The following is a 19,644-nucleotide window of genomic DNA, read 5'->3' on the forward strand; positions in this document are numbered from 1 at the left end:
AATTCATATTTTTGTTCTGCCTCAGCCTCCACAGACACTAACTGAATGTTTTTTTCACCGTGGTGGAGGGAAAAGGATAGAAATAGACTTAATTACAGTAAACAATTGTACATCAAACATATATGCAACCAACAATTACTATGCCTCATGTATTTGTTAATCCTTCACTGAGATAGATAACAGTGTCAATTGTTCAGCACACCACATGGAAAATGAAATAAATACATGGATGCAGTCCATGTGTGGAGAATAGCCTATCAAAAGGATGCTGACCTCTGCATAACCACAGGGAACTAGTTGGGACATTGAGCTTTTATATCATATAGAATTCGATTTGACTCATTTGGTCCAAACCTGCAACCTTTTTATGAATTCAGACTAGCTAACCGCCTTGTCTTTAGGCAACCATTATACCTAGACTGCTTCCATGAGAAGCAAACTTATAGAGTTAATAACATTTACCTAGGGCCAATACTTTCCATATGTACTGTGTGGTACTGAACTCACTCTGCTTTTACTCACTCTTTACTAACTGAATAGTAAATCTGTTTGAAAGTACATTTTTTCATTGTAGCAGTTATTTTCTGTCCTTTGGATTCTGCCTCTATCACATTCAATGCAATACATATAAATTAAGCCATTGTTTTAAGTGCTTTAAATGGTTACTTCCTTTATCCACCTTGAAGTTGTATTAAATGCTGTAATTATTCAGTTGAATCAGAATGTCATAAATATCTTCAAGTTGTATTCCTTCACTTTTTTAATATGATTGATGTGATGTTTTACATTGTGTGTGCCTGAAGTTCTGTTTTATTTTAATAGAATGTAGTTTCTTTCATATCAGTATTTGTTTGAGAACTAGGCAAATTGCAGAGGGGTAGATTCACAGCACAGCTTCTCCTGCTGCTTGAATGTGTTTCCCTGAATCCAGTGGAGAGTCCAGTTGTACTAATTTTTGTCTGAATCTCCCACCAGGTGATCAAAGCTGTGGAAGAAGGTTATCGTTTGCCAGGGCCCATGGACTGCCCTGCCGCTCTGTACCAGCTGATGATGGATTGCTGGCAGAAAGACAGGAACAGCAGGCCTAAGTTTGAAGAAATAGTCAGCCTGTTGGACAAACTCATCCGCAATCCCAGCAGTTTGAAAACCTTAATAAATGCGTCCAATAGGTAAAGAACCTTCTTCTTATTATTTTTATTATTATTGCAACACAGTGTCAGTCATTTATATTTAAAGTGTCAGTCATTTAAAGGCTTTACAATTATCCAATCATTAAAAAAGGAATTATATCAGAATGACATGTGTTTTTCCTGTATATCTTCATATATTATTTATGTATTTATTGATGTATTCATTGGCAGATGCCCTTAAATGATCCAGGGCAACTTATAGTTTATACAAGCATTACAAAAGTGCAGTTATGCAAATCAATTCAAAATTCAATTATTTCAAATATAGTCACCAGATTCAGTCAACATTAACTACTTAACCGTTATTTCTGTTATGTAAACCATCATTTCCTAATGAGGTGTAACTCTTTGCCTGAGATTAAATTAGTAGCATGTATTGATTGTCCATTGACTGCATTCATATAGTTTATCCATGTATATCCGTATAATTAGGTTATTTGATTTTACGCCGTGTTAACTTAGCAATGCTTAATTTCAATTTACAGTTTAACACTGAAACATTTTTATTTTTATTTTTATTTTTTACAAGCAAACTAAGGGTCGGATTAAATCAAAACTTTGACCCACCCGCTAATAACAAACTACAAAGCTGTATATTATAGCGGTTACATTTCTGATTAGAAGAAAGTGGCATCTTACTAAAAATGAAGCCGCAACTGAGTACAGTTCTCTAGTTTTCTATTAGCGGGTGGGTCAAAGTTTTGATTTAATCCGGCCCTAAAGCAGATCATCTCCAGTCCTTTGTTTTGTTTTATTTTAGTATGTGCACCCATTTAGAATGTAGATAATAATTTGCAGGAAAAAAAAATATTATCGCTTCATGTTTATATTAAGGTATATATTTTCTTAGTAGTATTTCAGTAAGATATCCAGGTAAACATTACGAGTTTTAAATACAAATGGATATATGATAAGATATATATATACATGTTTTTAACCAAAAAGGTATTTCATAAGTGACCTCACATAACAGCATTGAAAATACAAGTCCCAAACAAGAGAAAGGAAAGACTTTGACCTGCATAGCTGTAAAATATTACACTTTTTTGACAAATATCAATAGCCTTGGATTTAATAACCATAGAATAATTTAAAGGAAAAGCACATAACTGTATTAATGTAACCATTTTAGAAGGTTATAAAGTAACATGCCATCTTCCCAAGGAAACAGATGTGACTAAATGTAATTTTATGATACAATATTTATGATTATTTAAAAACAGTTAACTTTGCTTGAGTTTCTTTATAGTGAATATATCATTAATATTTCAACAAAATCATAACATAAAGTATAACTTTTTTGTGTGTGTGACTCCCTTATTTAACATATGCTTCCATTTATTCAATTTTCTTTCCACAGGGTGTCAAACCTATTAGTGGAGCATGGTACTATGGAAACCAGTGTCTACCGATCAGTGGGAGAGTGGTTAGAGGCCATAAAAATGGGTCGATACACAGAACTTTTCATAGAAAGTGGATACACTTCAGTGGAAGCAGTGGCTCAGATGACCTTGGAGTAAGTCTGTCAACCTTGTGCCCTGCCCCACGCCACACTGTACATGGCTTTTCCCCATATATATTACAGCATTATAGTATTACTGGAAGAGAACATGCGTGCAAAATTAATACAGCACTTATCATAACTGGTAAGGGGTGAACTCCATATGTAGGCCCCATTTGACACATGGTATATTGCAGAAGGGCAAATTTACCCAGAATACCAAGTACTGAACACGTGACATTGGTCTGCCACTATGGAAAAAGAGTAACTGATTTCTATCAGCAAACTTCATATAATGAAGAATACAAAATTATCTATACATAACGATAGGTTGTGAATGCAGCCGTGGTTATCTGAGGAAAGAAGCACTGCCCAAGGGGGAGAGGTTTTCAGCGCGCATTCGCTGGAACGTATCAAAGACATTTGTCTATTGGCCCCTGTGCCCATCACTCAAACAGGACCCTTCCACTTCCTGTTTGTATAAAAGGTGGCGTCTGCACAGGGGAGGGGTTACAGTATAACCAAACCTTCCCAAGGGAGGAGGAAGCGAGCTGGTAAGAGAGCCTGCCCCAAAGCCCAGCAGCCTCTGGCAAAGGGACACCCTGACACGGGCTCTCAACCAGAAAAGGGAGAGACACGCGTTTATGGAGGCAATTCTCTCTGGCACCAGCGTGGACAGCATGGCGATGGAATTGAGGTGCAGTCTGAGGAGTTGCGCCTGCTGAGTTGGCGTACGCTCAGCTTTCGAAGGTGAAGCATAGAAACTTCCTGTGCGCCTGCGCAATGAGCATATGAAAGTAGGCATCTTTGTGCAGACATCACCTTTTATACAAACAGGAAGTGGAAGGGTCCTGTTTGTGTGACGGGCACAAGGGCCAATGGTAGCTTTGATAAACAAATGTCTTTGATATGTTCCAGCGAATGCGTACTGAAAACCCTTCGCTCTTGGGCAGTGCTTCTAACTCAAAAGATAACTTAATTAAATATTCACACATTTATATATAGAATGCCTTGTCAGACTGTTCAATTTATGGGTGTCACACTCAACAGCCTTAAAACTTACATTTCTGTAATTTTTTTAAGAAATATAGCTGAAATGTTGGAAGGTAGGTAAATAATTACGTGAAAAAAACATTAAGGAATGAATGTGTTAAGATTATTATTAGTAGTAGTAGTTGGTAGTTGTATTAATAGTATTAATCTTTATATTGATAATTGTAATAATCATCAAAAACATTTATGATGTATCAAAACAGAAGTTCTAGTTAAATTAAACTGGGATTAATTAATTAATTACCCAAAAGCAACACTTCTCTTCTGATGAAAAATTACTTTTTTGAAGGTACTGACAAGAGCATTCCAGTTTACCAGGATGACAGGGATATCTGAAAGTCAAATGTTTCACTCTGAGCATGAATTACATGAATTACAGAGTGCCTTGTGATTATAACAAGACCCCCAAAAAAGATATACATGTTTCTGATATTTACGGCTTCTTATAAAATATACTATATGCAGAATGTTGTCTTGATATTAATCTTTTATGCTTTTGGCAGTGATCTGAGGAGGGTTGGCGTTAACCTTGCTGGTCATCAGAAAAAGATTATCAACAGCATTCAGGAAATGAGAGTCCAGATGATGAATGGCACAGTACCAGTTTAAGCCCTCTGGCAGAGAATGGTGGTACCAGTAACCCTGCACTTTTTATGAATTTGAACTTGTATTTATTACTTAGGAATATTAAAAAGGGAAGGAACTTTTTCATTGAAGAGAAAATGTCTATCTGCAGCCAGACCGTTCTAGTTCAACATATATTTGTAAACAGCTCCCCCATTGTGCATTTCAGTTTTCAGGAAGAGCAAACAAGATGCATGCAACATACAAGTTAAAACTGTTGCACAGTCGAATATGAAAGCGAAGCTCCATCACCAGTGTCTGTGCTGAATGTATATAGCACTTTCTCCGATCGCCCAGTTCAAGCACAGATGCCCTTTACTTTCAGTCACCTACATTAATCAGCTCTGGCTCTTGGGTCTTACTTTTAGTTTCAACAAAAAGATGAAATAATCCAGACCAATCTCCTTTTTTCATGTCTTAAATATAAGTGGTGTGTATTAAAAAGCAATATAAGACTTCTAAATTCTTCTAAGTTATTTATTTGTAATTTTCAAACACAGAAACAAGCAATTAATCTGTGGCTATCACATTATAGAAAGCAACCTGCAGCCTGATGGAACTCGTTTATTCATTAATTTTAATATATTTTAAGAAAGAAAGAAAAATAAATAGATGAATCATTATTTCCCATTGGTCTTGTTTTCATATGTATAAAATGTACAGTTTGATACAGCAGGGTACTTTTTATGTACTTTGTACATTAAATTATATCAGTGAGTGAAATAAGTTACAGTGTATGGTTAACTGATGCTAAGATAGATCTTTAGCTCCCTTTATTGGTAAGAATGACTCATTTTGCAGTTTGTGAACAGATGTGTAAGTTCCGATTGATGTGAAGCTTACGTATTTATTTGATATGTTCCTGTTGGCTGTAAAATCTAAATTGCAAAGCATTTTACTGATTGGACAGGTTGTACTACAAAGTTTACATGTAAATTACAGTCATGTATGTTTTGGTGTCTTCCTGCTAAGGGCCTCATATTTAATCTTGGCTGTAGTTGCTGAATGGTAATATTTTGGTCTCTGCTACTCTTCAGGACCTTTAGTACATGCAAACAAACACACACACACACACACACAAATGTGTCTGTGTGTGTGGTTTCTTCTGGAGAAAAGCAGATAATTTATTTTCACTGGTTGAAGCAGTGTCTTTCTTTCTTTAATACTTAATTATCACGTAAGCAGAGATGCCAAACTCTATAAAACATTAACTGCTTTTTGTCTATGCTCTTAAGAGGTATATTGCTTTTAAATGATCTAAATGTGAGAGAACACATGCAGTTTTGGAGTCTTCAGGTTAGTTGCAGAAAATGAGCATTACATACCTGGGGGCACAAAAATGCTGTCTCTAAGAAAATATCAGTGAAATCAGGTTTTGCATCCAATTTTTTTCTGCTAGTAATAAAAATATGATTTATATTATCTGAATATGAATTAAAAATTAATATAGACAGACCTTTAAGTATTACTCATAATGTGGCCACATACATTTCTTTAACATAATAAAATATGTTGTAACTTAATAATAATAATAATAATAATAATAATAATAATAATAATAATAATAATAATATTATTATTATTATTATTATTATTATTATTGACAATTATGACCGTCTTGTTGTGTTGCTCATTATAATCCAAAATCTGCAGAGTTTTAACACTTTTAGAATTTAAAACATGATTATTTTTTTAATTCTGAATATACTAAATCTTAATAAACCTGATTAGGAGAAAAATAGAAGAAAGAAAGAAATTGAAACAATAGGTAGGAATCGTTGAGTTATTCTTGAAATCTGGTCAAGGAACTCAAATTAATGCACTGCCTTAATGACTTAGTGCAGTTTTAGACAGTGTTTAAATAAACTGATTTAAGGTTGCTTCATTATATTCACTAGCAACAAACAAACTTTATTATAATTTTTCCTCCTACGTATGTTTAGCCAACTGAACATAAGAATTGTTTCAGATGAGAGGAGGTCAGTTGGCCCAACTTCGGTGTTCATAGATTAATGATTCTTGAATCCCAGACCTAGATTCAAGACACTTCATGAATCACTACAGTGATTTCTCAACATGACTTGGCAGTTTGCATCATGTACTCACAACACTTTTTGTATAAGAAAGTGCCTCATGGTCTCTTGAATTAAGTTAGTTTTCTTCTGGATATAGTAATGCTGTTGAGTTTGGTTTGACTTAGTCAGCCCTATTCACATTTTTAAATCCTGACCTGATGAGTAATTGATGGCTAACAGAATTATTCCAAATAATTGTGACAGAACCAATTACCAGATATTTGTGGAACATGCTGCTAAGTATGATGTAAGTTGAAAACACTTAAAAGTATTGCTTTTGAATTATCCTATTTGAGTTGCACTTTATGGGGAAGCTCCAACTCTGCCTAATAATTGATTTAGGTTGGAATTACATCACAACTTTGACCCACACACTAATAGAAAACTACAATACTGTACTCAGTTGCCGCTTCGTCTTTTGTAGAATGCTACTTTCTTCCTCTCATAAATATAGCCACTATAATATACAGGCTTATAGTTTGTTATTAGCAAGTGGGTTAAAGTTTTGATTTTATCCAGCCCTTAATCTATAAAGTACCTGAATAAGAAGATATTTACCTCCCCTTATTAAACAATGTATACATATATTATTTTATAATATATTATAATTTGGTTTGCTGTGCTTTACTACACTGATAAATCACTTGAATGCTTTCAGAAATTTTGAAAACGGTAACCCACTCTATAATATTGACCAAAGCAGTTAACACAACAAACATGTGTCTGCTCATAATAACGTTAACCTCAAGACATTTTAATGTTTTTCTTTTACTGTTATCCTATTAATGATTTCGTTATTTATTTATTACATCCGTTTCCAATTTTGTATAGCAGTATTGGCATATTTAGAGAATAGATTTTGTGAAATAAGTTATCTCCTTATTGGGAGCATTTCCTGCATTCACAACCATGTAAAAATTTATTCCGTTACCTTCTATTTTAAAATAATTATTTACCATGCTAGAGCAATAGCTGACTGATAGTAGTTACTGTATTGAATTAAGGGCTGGTAACAGTGTTTATTCATATCCTAGCAGGGAGACACACAAGGCGAGGTGAAGCTTGAATGGGGTAAAATGTGGATGTGGCTTCGTAAGGTCCTTTACAATTACAGTTTGTTACATGAGTGGATGGAGAATACAGAAAACTCAAAATATAAGAATTGTTTTTGGTTTTCTAAACGTGAAGCAGATACCCCTACTCCTTAATCTGCTCAGTGGTTTAAAGTAAACTTGCCTTTAGCTGAAGGGTGTCCTACTTACTCTGTAGATGAATCGAGTGATGTTTTTTATTTTTATTATGCACCTGATCATGGTGGTGATAGCTCTTAAAAATAATTGATATAATGACATGGCATCTTTTTTTATGTGTGCCGAGAGGAGAAGCAAGGAAAGCTGAGGCAGTGAATCACACATGGAAAATAATAATATTGCTTTCACAATATTACAAATTCAAGATAAACAAAACTTTTTTGGTATTAAAAGTATTATTAATAGAATATACGAATGATGCTCCATCGGTTATTTGATATCTTAAAAAAAAAAAAAAAAAAAGTTGATTATTAAGAGTATATTTTATTTATGTATGTATATATGTATTTATCTGAAGTGGATGAAGGCACAGTTTTAACAGGTTTTCTTTACAATGACCTTTCTTATCACAACACCTAAACACAACTTTAAACCAATGTATGGGAATGGCCCTATAGTGTACTTTAATTTGGCATGCACTCAGTTTACCATCAAACACAGCAGAAGAAAAAACAAAGCCAGAGGCCAGGTGCAATCTGCTGAATCACTGTAAACATGTAGACACGTATGCACTTATTATTGAAACATGTAGAATAAAGACAATATTGAACTGGATACAGTGTAGTGCAGCTTTCAAAGCACAGATATAAAGTTATTAACTCAAAATCTTTTACCTCAGAACCCACATTACAAAAAAAAAAAATGTTGTCAGAAAGGAAGGGTTTTTGTATTTCGACTGACAATATATGAATTCCAACTGTGTGGCTTCATATTAAACACACTGCTTTTCTTACCTCAGCCTCTTTATGCCATATTGTATTAACAATTTTGTCACTGTTTGTGTTTAAAGCTGAGTGAAGATTACACATGTTGATTCATTTCAAGCTTGGATATCCCCTTGATTATCCTTTTAATTTTAGGTTTTCAAAAAAGATATTGTCTTATTAAAGTAAAAGTAGAGACAGAAGACCCTTTCAAATGTGTATATTCTTCAGGTGTGAAATAGTTTATTCTGTGGTTTTCTTGCTACAACTCAGTCAATGCCACAATTATTATGCCATTTATCTCATAGAGTTATTCAGTCAAGTAGATAAGCACAGCATACTCTATTCTTAACTTTCAACAATAACATAAATCATATGGAAGTATACTTACCTCTCGCTGATGTCAACTGTAGTTGTCTATTGTCAGTCATCTATGAGGTAATGACTACTTAATGAATTTGGCCTTTCTAGTGCACCAATTTAGTGGTGCCAGAAATAGTTAATGTAAATGGGTAGCATGGTTAAATCTGTATTTTATTAATATACATCTAATTTATATAAATCTGAATCTATCTAAACTTGGACAGCTGCCGAATGTTGTTTTGAAGAGAACATTGCACAATATGGATAGAGATTTGAAGGTTTATCGAGAGGACACTGCGACTGCTGTAACATTTTCACAGTGTAAATGTCATTCACTATTCCTAGATCATGAGTCTTTTACCCTACTTCTAATAATTTACTTCTAAGAATAAGCATAGAAAACTAATAGCTCTGTTGTATTTATTGTTTGTTTCCTTCCTGATACTGTTTGTGTATTTTGGTTGTGTACATGTTTTTGTAGTGTAAGATATGAAATTTTATATTTTTTCATAAAAATAATAAAAGAAAAAACAACACTTTTTGGAGCTTTTTTGTGACTTCACTATATCACGATGTGTAAATAATCATAAATGATATACATACTGGCTTTATGATATGTAAATGCATTCTCATTATTTTAATTCATATGTTCATATCCAATGGATAAAATATTATCAGAGTTTATAAAGAATTTCAGAGGTATTAACTTAGCTTCACATATAGTATATAACTATTTAAAACAACTATGAATGCATCATCTCATACAGTACATGCACCTTTTTTTACTTTCAATACACTTGTATGACAGCCATTACCAATTTGAGTGGAATATGGTAATCCATTATATTAACTACCATAAACAATGTGCATACAATGTGTTCTTCATTAAAACTTGCATATGTGCATATTATACAGGTGCATTATGGGAACATCGTGTGTTTATATGAAATGTGAAAGATCCAAGCCTTGTATATTAAGAATAAAAACTCCAATGTACTGCATCTGGTATTCATTAAGTAATGGTTGTTTGGAAATAAGGTCTGGACCATCTATTGCTTGTTCTGTGACCAAACAAGTAATTGCCACAGGGTATTCGTGTATCATATTTTCCATTAACATACTACTAAATAAACATATAGATTACACAAAAGCTAAATTCATTTTAAGTATGCAGAGTCTGGTTGTCAAAATTATGGCATCACCAAGAATTCTTACTGAAGTCGTACAATGAGAATAAAATTATGCATAAACCATTGGCTTATGCATATGTTTATTCCTTTTAAAATTAAAATGCAAGAGAGATTTTTGTTTTGTTTTTACAGAAATTTACCTCAGTTACTTGCATTTAACTATTATCCATTATAAGATTTTGTGTGGAGTTTCTAGTGCTCCAAAGCAGGAAATAAAAAAATAATGATTTTGTATCCATAGTAACCCTGTAATGGAGAGGGTATTCTGTGAGTGAAGTTGTAGGAAACCAGTTTTACGTAATAGAGTCTGAAAATTAAATCTACAAAATGAATGCTATACAACTACAAGTGGCTAAGGAAAACAGAACAAAACAGGTAAAAGATATGACAGACTGAAGAGTGTATGTCTAATCCTTTCCCAACCTACACTAATTTTACTAATTATTTGAATTTCACATCAAATCCCATTTTTTCAAAGTCAATGGCAAAGATGTATTTGAGAAGAAAACCTTTGCTAGAATCAGAAAAACATCAATATTGCCTGCAATGAGCACTTAACCCTGACAAATGGTCAAAAGAGCAGTAGAAACGAGTGACTGAGACACATGAAACAATGTTTGATTGTTTTCAGCTCCCAGAGGAGAAAATATTTTAGGTGAAAAAAAGGTGAGAGAAATGCACATACAGACAGAACAGTGGTGATGGGAATAAACCTGGGATTATTTTAATTAACAAAATGGAGATTTAGTAAAGGCACAATGGCATAGTATCCCCAAACACCAAGATTAAGACAGATGGGAGAAGTGGATATTTATGTTTTATTTCAACATGATGTTGAAATACATAGCCAGACTTAATCTACATTGAAAAAAGGCTGTTAAGCTAAATGGTTTAATCTTAACAGTTCACAGTCATCATTCCACCTTTTTCCAAATTACTCTTTTCTTTCTGGTCTCCATCCTGTTAACCCCAAAGAAACAGCATGGCACTTGATGCTGCTCTCCGTTTGTTCCTGTCCAGCTCTTAATTTATCTCTTTACATTCTCCTGCTTATTCTTTCTGAATGCCATCTACAAAATGTCTTAAACACCTACACCACACAGCTCCTGATCCAGGTTGCTGAAATAAGAATACAGAATCAGATAAAAAGTACCAAACATGGAGTAAAATCCCCAGAAATACAGAACTGACAAATCTCTTTAAATATCAACATGCAAGACAGAGAAAAAAATAAACTATCTGATAGGGGAAGTGGGACATGGGTTGGGTGAGACACTGAGTGGGACAGTTCTACAAGAGCACACAAAATTCAGAGGGCTGTTATATATAAATATGTAAAACTAAACTAAACTAAAATTAACACCGCAACGGAGTGGTACTGTGTGATACTCCATTAAAAACTCATTGCTCTGCTCAGTCACCCAATAGGAAACCGTTTAATTAAGATGTAATATGGGCTTCCAAGTGTGCAATTTTAATAACACCCCCAAGTTCAAGGGTTGTGGTGGATTTACATATGAATAAAAAGGGGCTGGCGGACAGCACTGATGTGTTAAATTCTGCTGTGGAAATGTCAATCAATTTGACACTGAGTGCAAAGAACAAAATTGCTCGGGGGACTTTTTCACCATTTTATAGACCAGTAAAGCAAACAAAAAACACAAGAGTAGGGAGTAACGGAGAAGAGGTAACCAACACATCAAAAAATAAAAACATGATTATTCACTTAAGTTAACACAGATGTTTCCAAACCTGATTTGTTCCTATGAAAAGATGTATTTAAAAAAATAAAATCACAAAAAACTATATTCATGAGAGTTTAGTATTGGGTGAAAAAGAACAAGAAAGAAAAAGCTGCGCAAGCAAGGAGAGTGTGTGAGTTTTCTGAGTGATTCATTTAGATACATTTTCAAAATATATTTTGGTTTCTGTGACTAGATAACATTTAATCAATATGGAACTTTTCCCAGAATCTGTCTTCTCCATTATCTGATGAATGGTGAAAGAAGGAAGGAAGCCAGATTTACATATTGTAGACTGAGAAATCTGTTGTTATTATTATATATGGAGGCATTTTGTTTAACATTATCATGTATTATGCTGCAGTTAACAATGGTGAACTCTAGCTGGCAATGTAACTGAGGAAGCAGCTGTATGTAATGACACATGACCACCAATCTACAGGAAACATTCTTAGTGGTCCCGGATATTAGACACTTGCAATGCAGATCCCATGTGATAGTCACCCCCAAATGTGTGATAACTGAAGCTTCAAACAGGTGACCATGAAGAAGAGAGCAGGATGGTTTTGACTCATCTCTTTGATATAAAGGTATTTTCAGTCTTGCCTGCAACATATGTGATGCACAAATTATGCTGCAGAAGAATGCTCATATAGCTATAGCATTTAAAACTGTTTAGAGTTACTGCACAAATAATACATACCGGTGTGGTTCAAAAGTTCAATAAGCTCAATATAGCAGCCAATTCCATAAATAGAGTTATTGCTATAGTTCAGGTTTAGTCAATTCCAACAGCCAACAATGTTCTAGGTAGTTTTTTTTGCCCCTGATATGTGTAGCTCATGACTGCTGAAAAGTAGACATCAAGCACTGGGGTGACATCAATATTTTAATGCAAGAATGCAACATTTTAAATATCATGGCAAAATGAATGTGACACACTATCCTCAGAGTGGCCTGTGAGTGTGAAGAATGAAAACAGAAACAAACATACAGTGAGGGAAAAAAGTATTTGATCCCCTGCTGATTTTGTACATTTGCCCACTGACAAAGAAATTATCAGTCTATAATTTTAATGGTAGGTGTATTTTAACAGTGAGAGACAGAATAACAACAAAAAAATCCAGAAAAAAAAAACGCATTTCAAAAAAGTTATAAATTGATTTGCATGTTAATGAGGGAAATAAGTATTTGATCCCCTATCAATCAGCAAGATTTCTGGCTCCCAGGTGTCTTTTATACAGGTAACGAGCTGAGATTAGGAGCACAAATCCTGCTCCTGATCTCAGCTCGTTACCTGTATAAAAGACACCTGTCCACAGAAGCAATCAATCAATCAGATTCCAAACTCTCCACCATGGCCAAGACCAAAGAGCTGTCCAAGGATGTCAGGGACAAGATTGTAGACCTACACAAGGCTGGAATGGGCTACAAGACCATCGCCAAGCAGCTTGGTGAGAAGGTGACAACAGTTGGTGCGATTATTCGCAAATGGAAGAAACACAAAATAACTGTCAGTCTCCCTCGGTCTGGGGCTCCATGCAAGATCTCATCTCGTGGAGTTTCAATGATCATGAGAACGGTGAGGAATCAGCCCAGAACTACATGGGAGGATCTTGTTCATGATCTCAAGGCAGCTGGGACCATAGTCACCAAAAAAACAATTAGTAACACACTACGCCGTGAACGACTGAAATCCTGCAGCGCCCGCAAGGTCCCCCTGCTCAAGAAAGCACATGTACAGGCCCGTCTGAAGTTTGCCAATGAACATCTGAATAATTCAGAGGAGAACTGGGAGAAAGTGTTGTGGTCAGATGAGACCAAAATCGAGCACTTTGGCATCAACTCAACTCGCCGTGTTTGGAGGAGGAGGAATGACCCCAAGAACACCATCTCCACCGTCAAACATGGAGGTGGAAACATTGTGCTTTGGGGGTGTTTTTCTGCTAAGGGGACAAGACAACTGCACCGCATCAAAGGGACGATGGACGGGGCCATGTACCGTCAAATCTTGGGTGAGAACCTCCTTCCCTCAGCCAGGGCATTGAAAATGGGTCGTGGATGGGTATTCCAGCATGACAATGACCCAAAACACACAGCCAAGGCAACAAAGGAGTGGCTCAAGAAGAAGCACATAAGGGTCATGGAGTGGCCTAGCCAGTCTCCAGACCTTAATCCCATAGAAAATCTGTGGAGGGAGCTGAAGGTTCGAGTTGCCAAACGTCAGCCACGAAACCTTAATGACTTGGAGAGGATCTGCAAAGAGGAGTGGGACAAAATCCCTCCTGAGATGTGTGCAAACCTGGTGGCCAACTACAAGAAACGTCTGACCTCTGTGATTGCCAACAAGGGTTTTGCCACCAAGTACTAAGTCGAAGGGGTCAAATACTTATTTCACTTATTAACATGCAAATCAATTTATAACTTTTTTGAAATGCGTTTTTCTGGATTTTTTTGTTGTTATTCTGTCTCTCACTGTTAAAATACACCTACCATTAAAATTATAGACTGATCATTTATTTGTCAGTGGGCAAACGTACAAAATCAGCAGGGAATCAAATACTTTTTTCCCTCACTGTATGGTTCTGGAAGATCACTGGTGACTGACACTTTGGGAATTAATATGTGAGCAGTGGAGAAAAGCTTGAATGGTCATTTTGGAATAAATATATATATGACTTGCATGTTATATGAAGAGGAAGCCAATGGGTTTTCCTCGCACATCTAAAATTGTGATGCATACTGAATACATTCCACACAAGAAGATGATCCTAGGTCAGCATCATACAGACTTGCTCCAATGACTACATAAGTCAATCAAAGCAAAATATGTATAAAATGCAAACCTTTTCTTGTGTTGGATGATGCCGAGGAAAGATTGCAAGGTTTACACAAACCACTGTCAAGTTATGCTACTTCAAAGGACTTCCAGGTGCTGCCCAGTCTCCAGACCTGAAGCCGAGACTTTCACCTGTTTCCCAAATTGAGGGAGCATCTGCAGAACAGAAGGTAAAAACATTCCCCTTGTTAAGAGGGGGTAGGGGGTATTTTAGCTTGTTACGTACAGTATTCAAATTGTATGTGTGTGAGAAGAATGACAGTATACATGTCAAATGATACTGTGCTTGCGTCTTGAACTGAGAAATGTATCTAACCAGTTTAGCATACTCAATTATTTTCCGAAAATATGAAAAATAATATAATTTGGGTTCTACTTATTGGTTGTTTAACCTCATTTGAAGTGTTTTCCTTTCTTTATTTTGTTTTGATTTAGTTACTTGATTTTATTCATGTGTGTTTTGTTTGCTTTAATACCTTTCAAACCAGTGAACAGAAAAATAAGGGAATTGTATTTATCTGCAGATCCAGGGTGAAGGACTTCACTGGGGACAACGGCACTCCACATATTCCAGGTCCAGGATGGGCTCCAGAGAAGACACCTGTGGGGAGAGAAAAGCAGAGTGATGCAGTGAGGAAGGGAGGTATCCTGCGATGGCTGCCATGGAGTGAATGAGGAATTCTGAATTGTTGTAGTAGAGCTATGGAAACTTACCATACTGTGTGTCTTCGCCTGGAGGAAATATTTGGAGTCTAGGAGTAAGGAAGGGTTAGCTGAGGAACGCCCCCAGAGGACCCCTGACATCCACTGGAGTCGGACACTTACCCGCTGTTGTTGTGGAAGCTTGAAACTTGTCCTGCATTGACCTGCAAAAGAGGATCCAAGAGACTGATAAGCACTACTGCACTTTCCTGTTTCTAGGCCTGGGTTTTAGTTGCCCAGTTATATTAATTTAGTGATTTTAGTAGATTTGTATGCTTAGATATTTCCCCCCTTGGTTTCCCCAGGGATTTTTGTATAGTAGACTTCTTGCCCTTCATTAATATCATACTTTTCTCTGTATTGTGTAGGAGTAGAATGTTCTGGGATCCTGGCTGAGCCTGCATGGCGAGTTGTGGTAATGAACATTCCCTTTTCTCGCTAAACATCTGGGGTAGCATAGTCGTTTGACAGTGTGTTGCTGTCCACCCGTGACACTGTTACTAAGTAAATACAGATGATAAAAAGCAATGTTGTATTGTACCAATGCAAAACACACACACACATATATGTATATACACTGATCAGCCATAACATTATGACCACTGACAGGTGAAGTGAATAACACTGATAATCTTGTTATCATGGCACCTGTCAGTGGGTGGGATATATTAGGCAGCAAGTGAACATTTTGTCCTCATAGTTGATGTGTTAGAAGCAGGAAAAATGGGCAAGCGTAAGGATCTGAGCGACTTTGACAAGGGCCAAATTGTGATGGCTAGACAACTGGGGTCAGAGCATCTCCAAAACTGCAGCTCTTGTGGGGTGTTCCCGGTCTGCAGTGGTCAGTACCTATCAAAAGTGGTCCAAGGAAGGAAAAGCGGTGAACCTGCGACAGGGTTATGGGCGGCCAAGGCTCATTGAGGCACGTGGGTAGCGAAGGCTGGCCCGTGTGGTCTGATCCAACAGACGAGCTACTGTAGCTTAGATTGCTGAAAAAGTTAATGCTGGTTCTGATAGAAAGGTGTCAGAACACACAGTGCATTGCAGTTTGTTGCGTATGGGGCTGCATAGCCGCAGACCAGTCTGGGTGCCCATGCTGACCCCTGTCCACTGCCGAAAGCGCCTACAATGGGCACGTGAGCATCAGAACTGGACCACGGAGCAATGGAAGAAGGTGGCTGGTCTAATGAATCACGAGTTCAAGGTGTTGACTCCAAATTCCCCAGATCTCAATCCAATCGAGCATCTGTGGGATGTGCTGGACAAACAAGTCCGATCCATGGAGGCCCCACCTCGCAACTTACAGGACTTAAAGGATCTGCTGCTAACGTCTTGGTGCCAGATACCACAGCACACCTTCAGAGGTCTAGTCGAGTCCATGTCACGAGGGGTCAGTGCTGTTTTGGCGTCAAAAGGGGGACCTACACAATATTAAGCAGGTGGTCATAATGTTATGGCTGATCGGTGTATATGTTCAACAGTAGTTCAACATTTAAGTTTTGTTTTATGTTAGTAAAATTTAAAGTCCTAATGATCAATGTGTGTCAGAGTGGAAAGTGTATTATTTAAAGTACCATAATAGAAAACAAATCCCAGAAGGCAACATGGTGTCTTTCAAGATGGATGAGCAAAGGATAATGATATTTATTTTTAAGACTCCTGCCAGCTGGAGGAAGTCCTCAGCATAAAGTCTTACCAGAAGGTGCTTCCTGCAAGGCAGAGCACTGGATAGTTCAGTTATGTTTTAACTGAACTTTATCTTATGTTGATTTTATGTTGTGTGGGTTGGTATTGCATGGAAATGTATTAATGTAAGAACATATAGCCTATAGTAAAATGTAGCAACAGTCGACTATTTGTGTATTACTTTTAGATAGGAATATTGTTGATATTTTTGTTAACAGAGGAAGACAACAAAAGAAACAACTCTTACATCAGCTGACATCTTTGTTTTTTATTGAAATGCATGGGCCGCCTTTAAGAAAAAGTTGCTGAAGCACTGCATTTCTTTGAATGCAGTTCTTCAGTCCCCACTAGAATTTAACTCAAACTCTGCCTCTAAATGAACACTTGGCTACTCTGCAAATTTAATTAGAACTAATAGGTATGTGAAGATTAAGATCATAAAAATATATATATGGTGATGAAATATTTATCAGCACTCTGCTTAGGTAGGTGGACTTTTGACCTATTTTTTTTTACCTAAGATTCAGATACATTTTAATATTTTTTTTCTTTGATATTATGTTCAAGTACAATGTTGTGATTTAATAAGCTCATTAAATTAAAAGTATACAGACAATTGGGAATGTAATTCTCTATTGCTGGACACCAATGTGTTGATGAAACATTATGGTATCTTGTGTGAAAAATATTTCTCTTGACCTTTGATGAACAAATGACCTTGACAAAAATATATAAATGACCATCCCAGATGTAGACCCTTGTATATCTCATTAGTTTAAAGAGTTCTGGTAACACATATCAATATGTAACACAGAACTCTGAAGTGCAATGTTGTGATGATCACACCATCAGCAGCTATTATTAAGTGTGTGAATTGTAAGCCTTTTTTCACCCTGAAATAAAACTCAGAGGGACTAATTATTATTCAGGTCAGCTCTTGCACATAATTATAGGTCCAGAAGTCTGGCAGAGATGGCTGCAGAGACACGTCTTGGGGTCAAGGCTGCAAAAGAAGATTAAATCATGCTACTAGGACATTCAGATCCAGAATTTAAACACAGCTGGTGTCAGAAAGCCCCTTGTGCCCCTGCCAGTCTATCTTTCACACCTCACTAATCTTTATGGAAATGACCAATAAGTCAGGTTGGGTTTAAATAGGCGTACTGAGGTAGTGTTAATATCCATTTTTATCAAATAAAACCACCATGGAGCTAATCTTCTGCAAATTAGGTGTTGATATTCGTTTTGTTCTTTTATTTATGTGATGGATGACAGCTCATCAGTCCAGCTGATGCAATGGCAACATTTCTTATTTTATTTTAGGTTTATATATGTGTGTGTGTGTGTGTGTGTGTGTGTGTGTATATTGTAAAGCCCACAGACCTTCAGTACCACATTTGTATATATTAAATAAGTAAGATTAAATAAAATCAATACACTGCATGGATGTTTAAGGTGTTAAACTAACACTTAGTGTATGATCTGTAAACTTGGATTATAATCCTGTGATCGTTGCACAACAAAACTAAATTGATCATCTCAGTACCTTGATGAGAGAGACAGAATCCTATTTTAATGGCCAATTGCAAGGTTACAGACAAGAAGAAATCCTTTAGCCCATCTTCCTGGTCTGGTCCATGGTAGCTAAATGGCTTAAGAACATTGTCAAGTCATTTCCTGAAGAACTCTAGTGGATCAGCATTTATAACCTGCCTAGACAGCTGTCTATGTAAAGAGCTTGTTATCAGTTTTGGTACTTCATTTCCATTTTTATCCACTGATTCTGATCTCATGAATTTCAAGTAGAGATTGGGGTTAACTTTTTTTGGTGCCTTTCAGGATCATGATTGGATTTACAAATCTTATAAATTATCTACGCATAATTGTCTCAGATTTGACAAATTATATATATTATTGGGGCATGACTTATAGTGGGAATGAATTATCAGACTGGCATGACGGTTTCAGGAATATATGGGAGCAGCCAGAGATTGAACCCTGAAGCCAGGTACTAGGAGTAGCAAAGTCATACAATTTTTTCATTTCAAAATAATATAACAGAGGAGATGTCTTACTGGCCTCAGTTAATCCAATTAAACCAGTACACATTATAGGATATGATAGTGTGTGTTGACATCGAGAAGAATCAACAAAAAACAACCTTTTATTGGGATTTGCGTTGTTGTTTTCCATGTATCGAAAAACAAGATCTGTGAAATTAATAAATAATCTTTCTGATGAACAATCATCATTTGCATTGTACCGGAATTGTATTATTGTATTATTTTCTATTTAAATCATATTTTTATCGTCAATGCTCACAGATGGTCAGGCATTACTTTCGGTTAGCTGACAGTAAAGGAAAATGCATTCTAGGTCTTGATGTGCTCACCAGCAAACCCCGAGATCATGCTGGAGGGAAGAGCGGACGGACCCAGCCATCTGGGTAAGGGCGTCTGCCAAGAAATAAAAATAATAATAATAAAATAATGATAATAATAATCTCAGGGTGAATTTCCCCACTCCCGAGCAGTCAAGGCATTCTGTGCCCAGTGGGACACTTTGGCTGTGAAGAGTGGGGTCCTGTACTGTAGGCTCCATATAGCAGGGAGAGCCGGTGGTAGCAGGTGGTTCCCTTAACTTTACATGGGGCAACACTCCAGGC

General features: G+C 36.3%; 1 protein-coding gene across 1 annotated transcript in view; it reads left to right on the plus strand.

Moving 5' to 3' along the window:
* The window catches only part of epha5 (EPH receptor A5), a 117,984-nt gene extending 112,139 nt beyond the window's left edge, over positions 1-5,845 (plus strand). Inside the window, exons 15-17 of the mRNA XM_066711051.1 lie at positions 976-1,169; positions 2,551-2,706; positions 4,248-5,845. Coding sequence (XP_066567148.1) covers positions 976-1,169; positions 2,551-2,706; positions 4,248-4,353 — 456 coding nt within the window. The 3' untranslated portion in view covers positions 4,354-5,845. The remainder of the gene's footprint in view (positions 1-975; positions 1,170-2,550; positions 2,707-4,247) is intronic.
* The last annotated feature ends 13,799 nt before the right edge of the window (positions 5,846-19,644 follow it).

The sequence above is a fragment of the Amia ocellicauda genome, chromosome 8 (assembly GCF_036373705.1).
Source record: "Amia ocellicauda isolate fAmiCal2 chromosome 8, fAmiCal2.hap1, whole genome shotgun sequence".
Taxonomy (NCBI): Eukaryota; Metazoa; Chordata; class Actinopteri; order Amiiformes; family Amiidae; genus Amia; species Amia ocellicauda.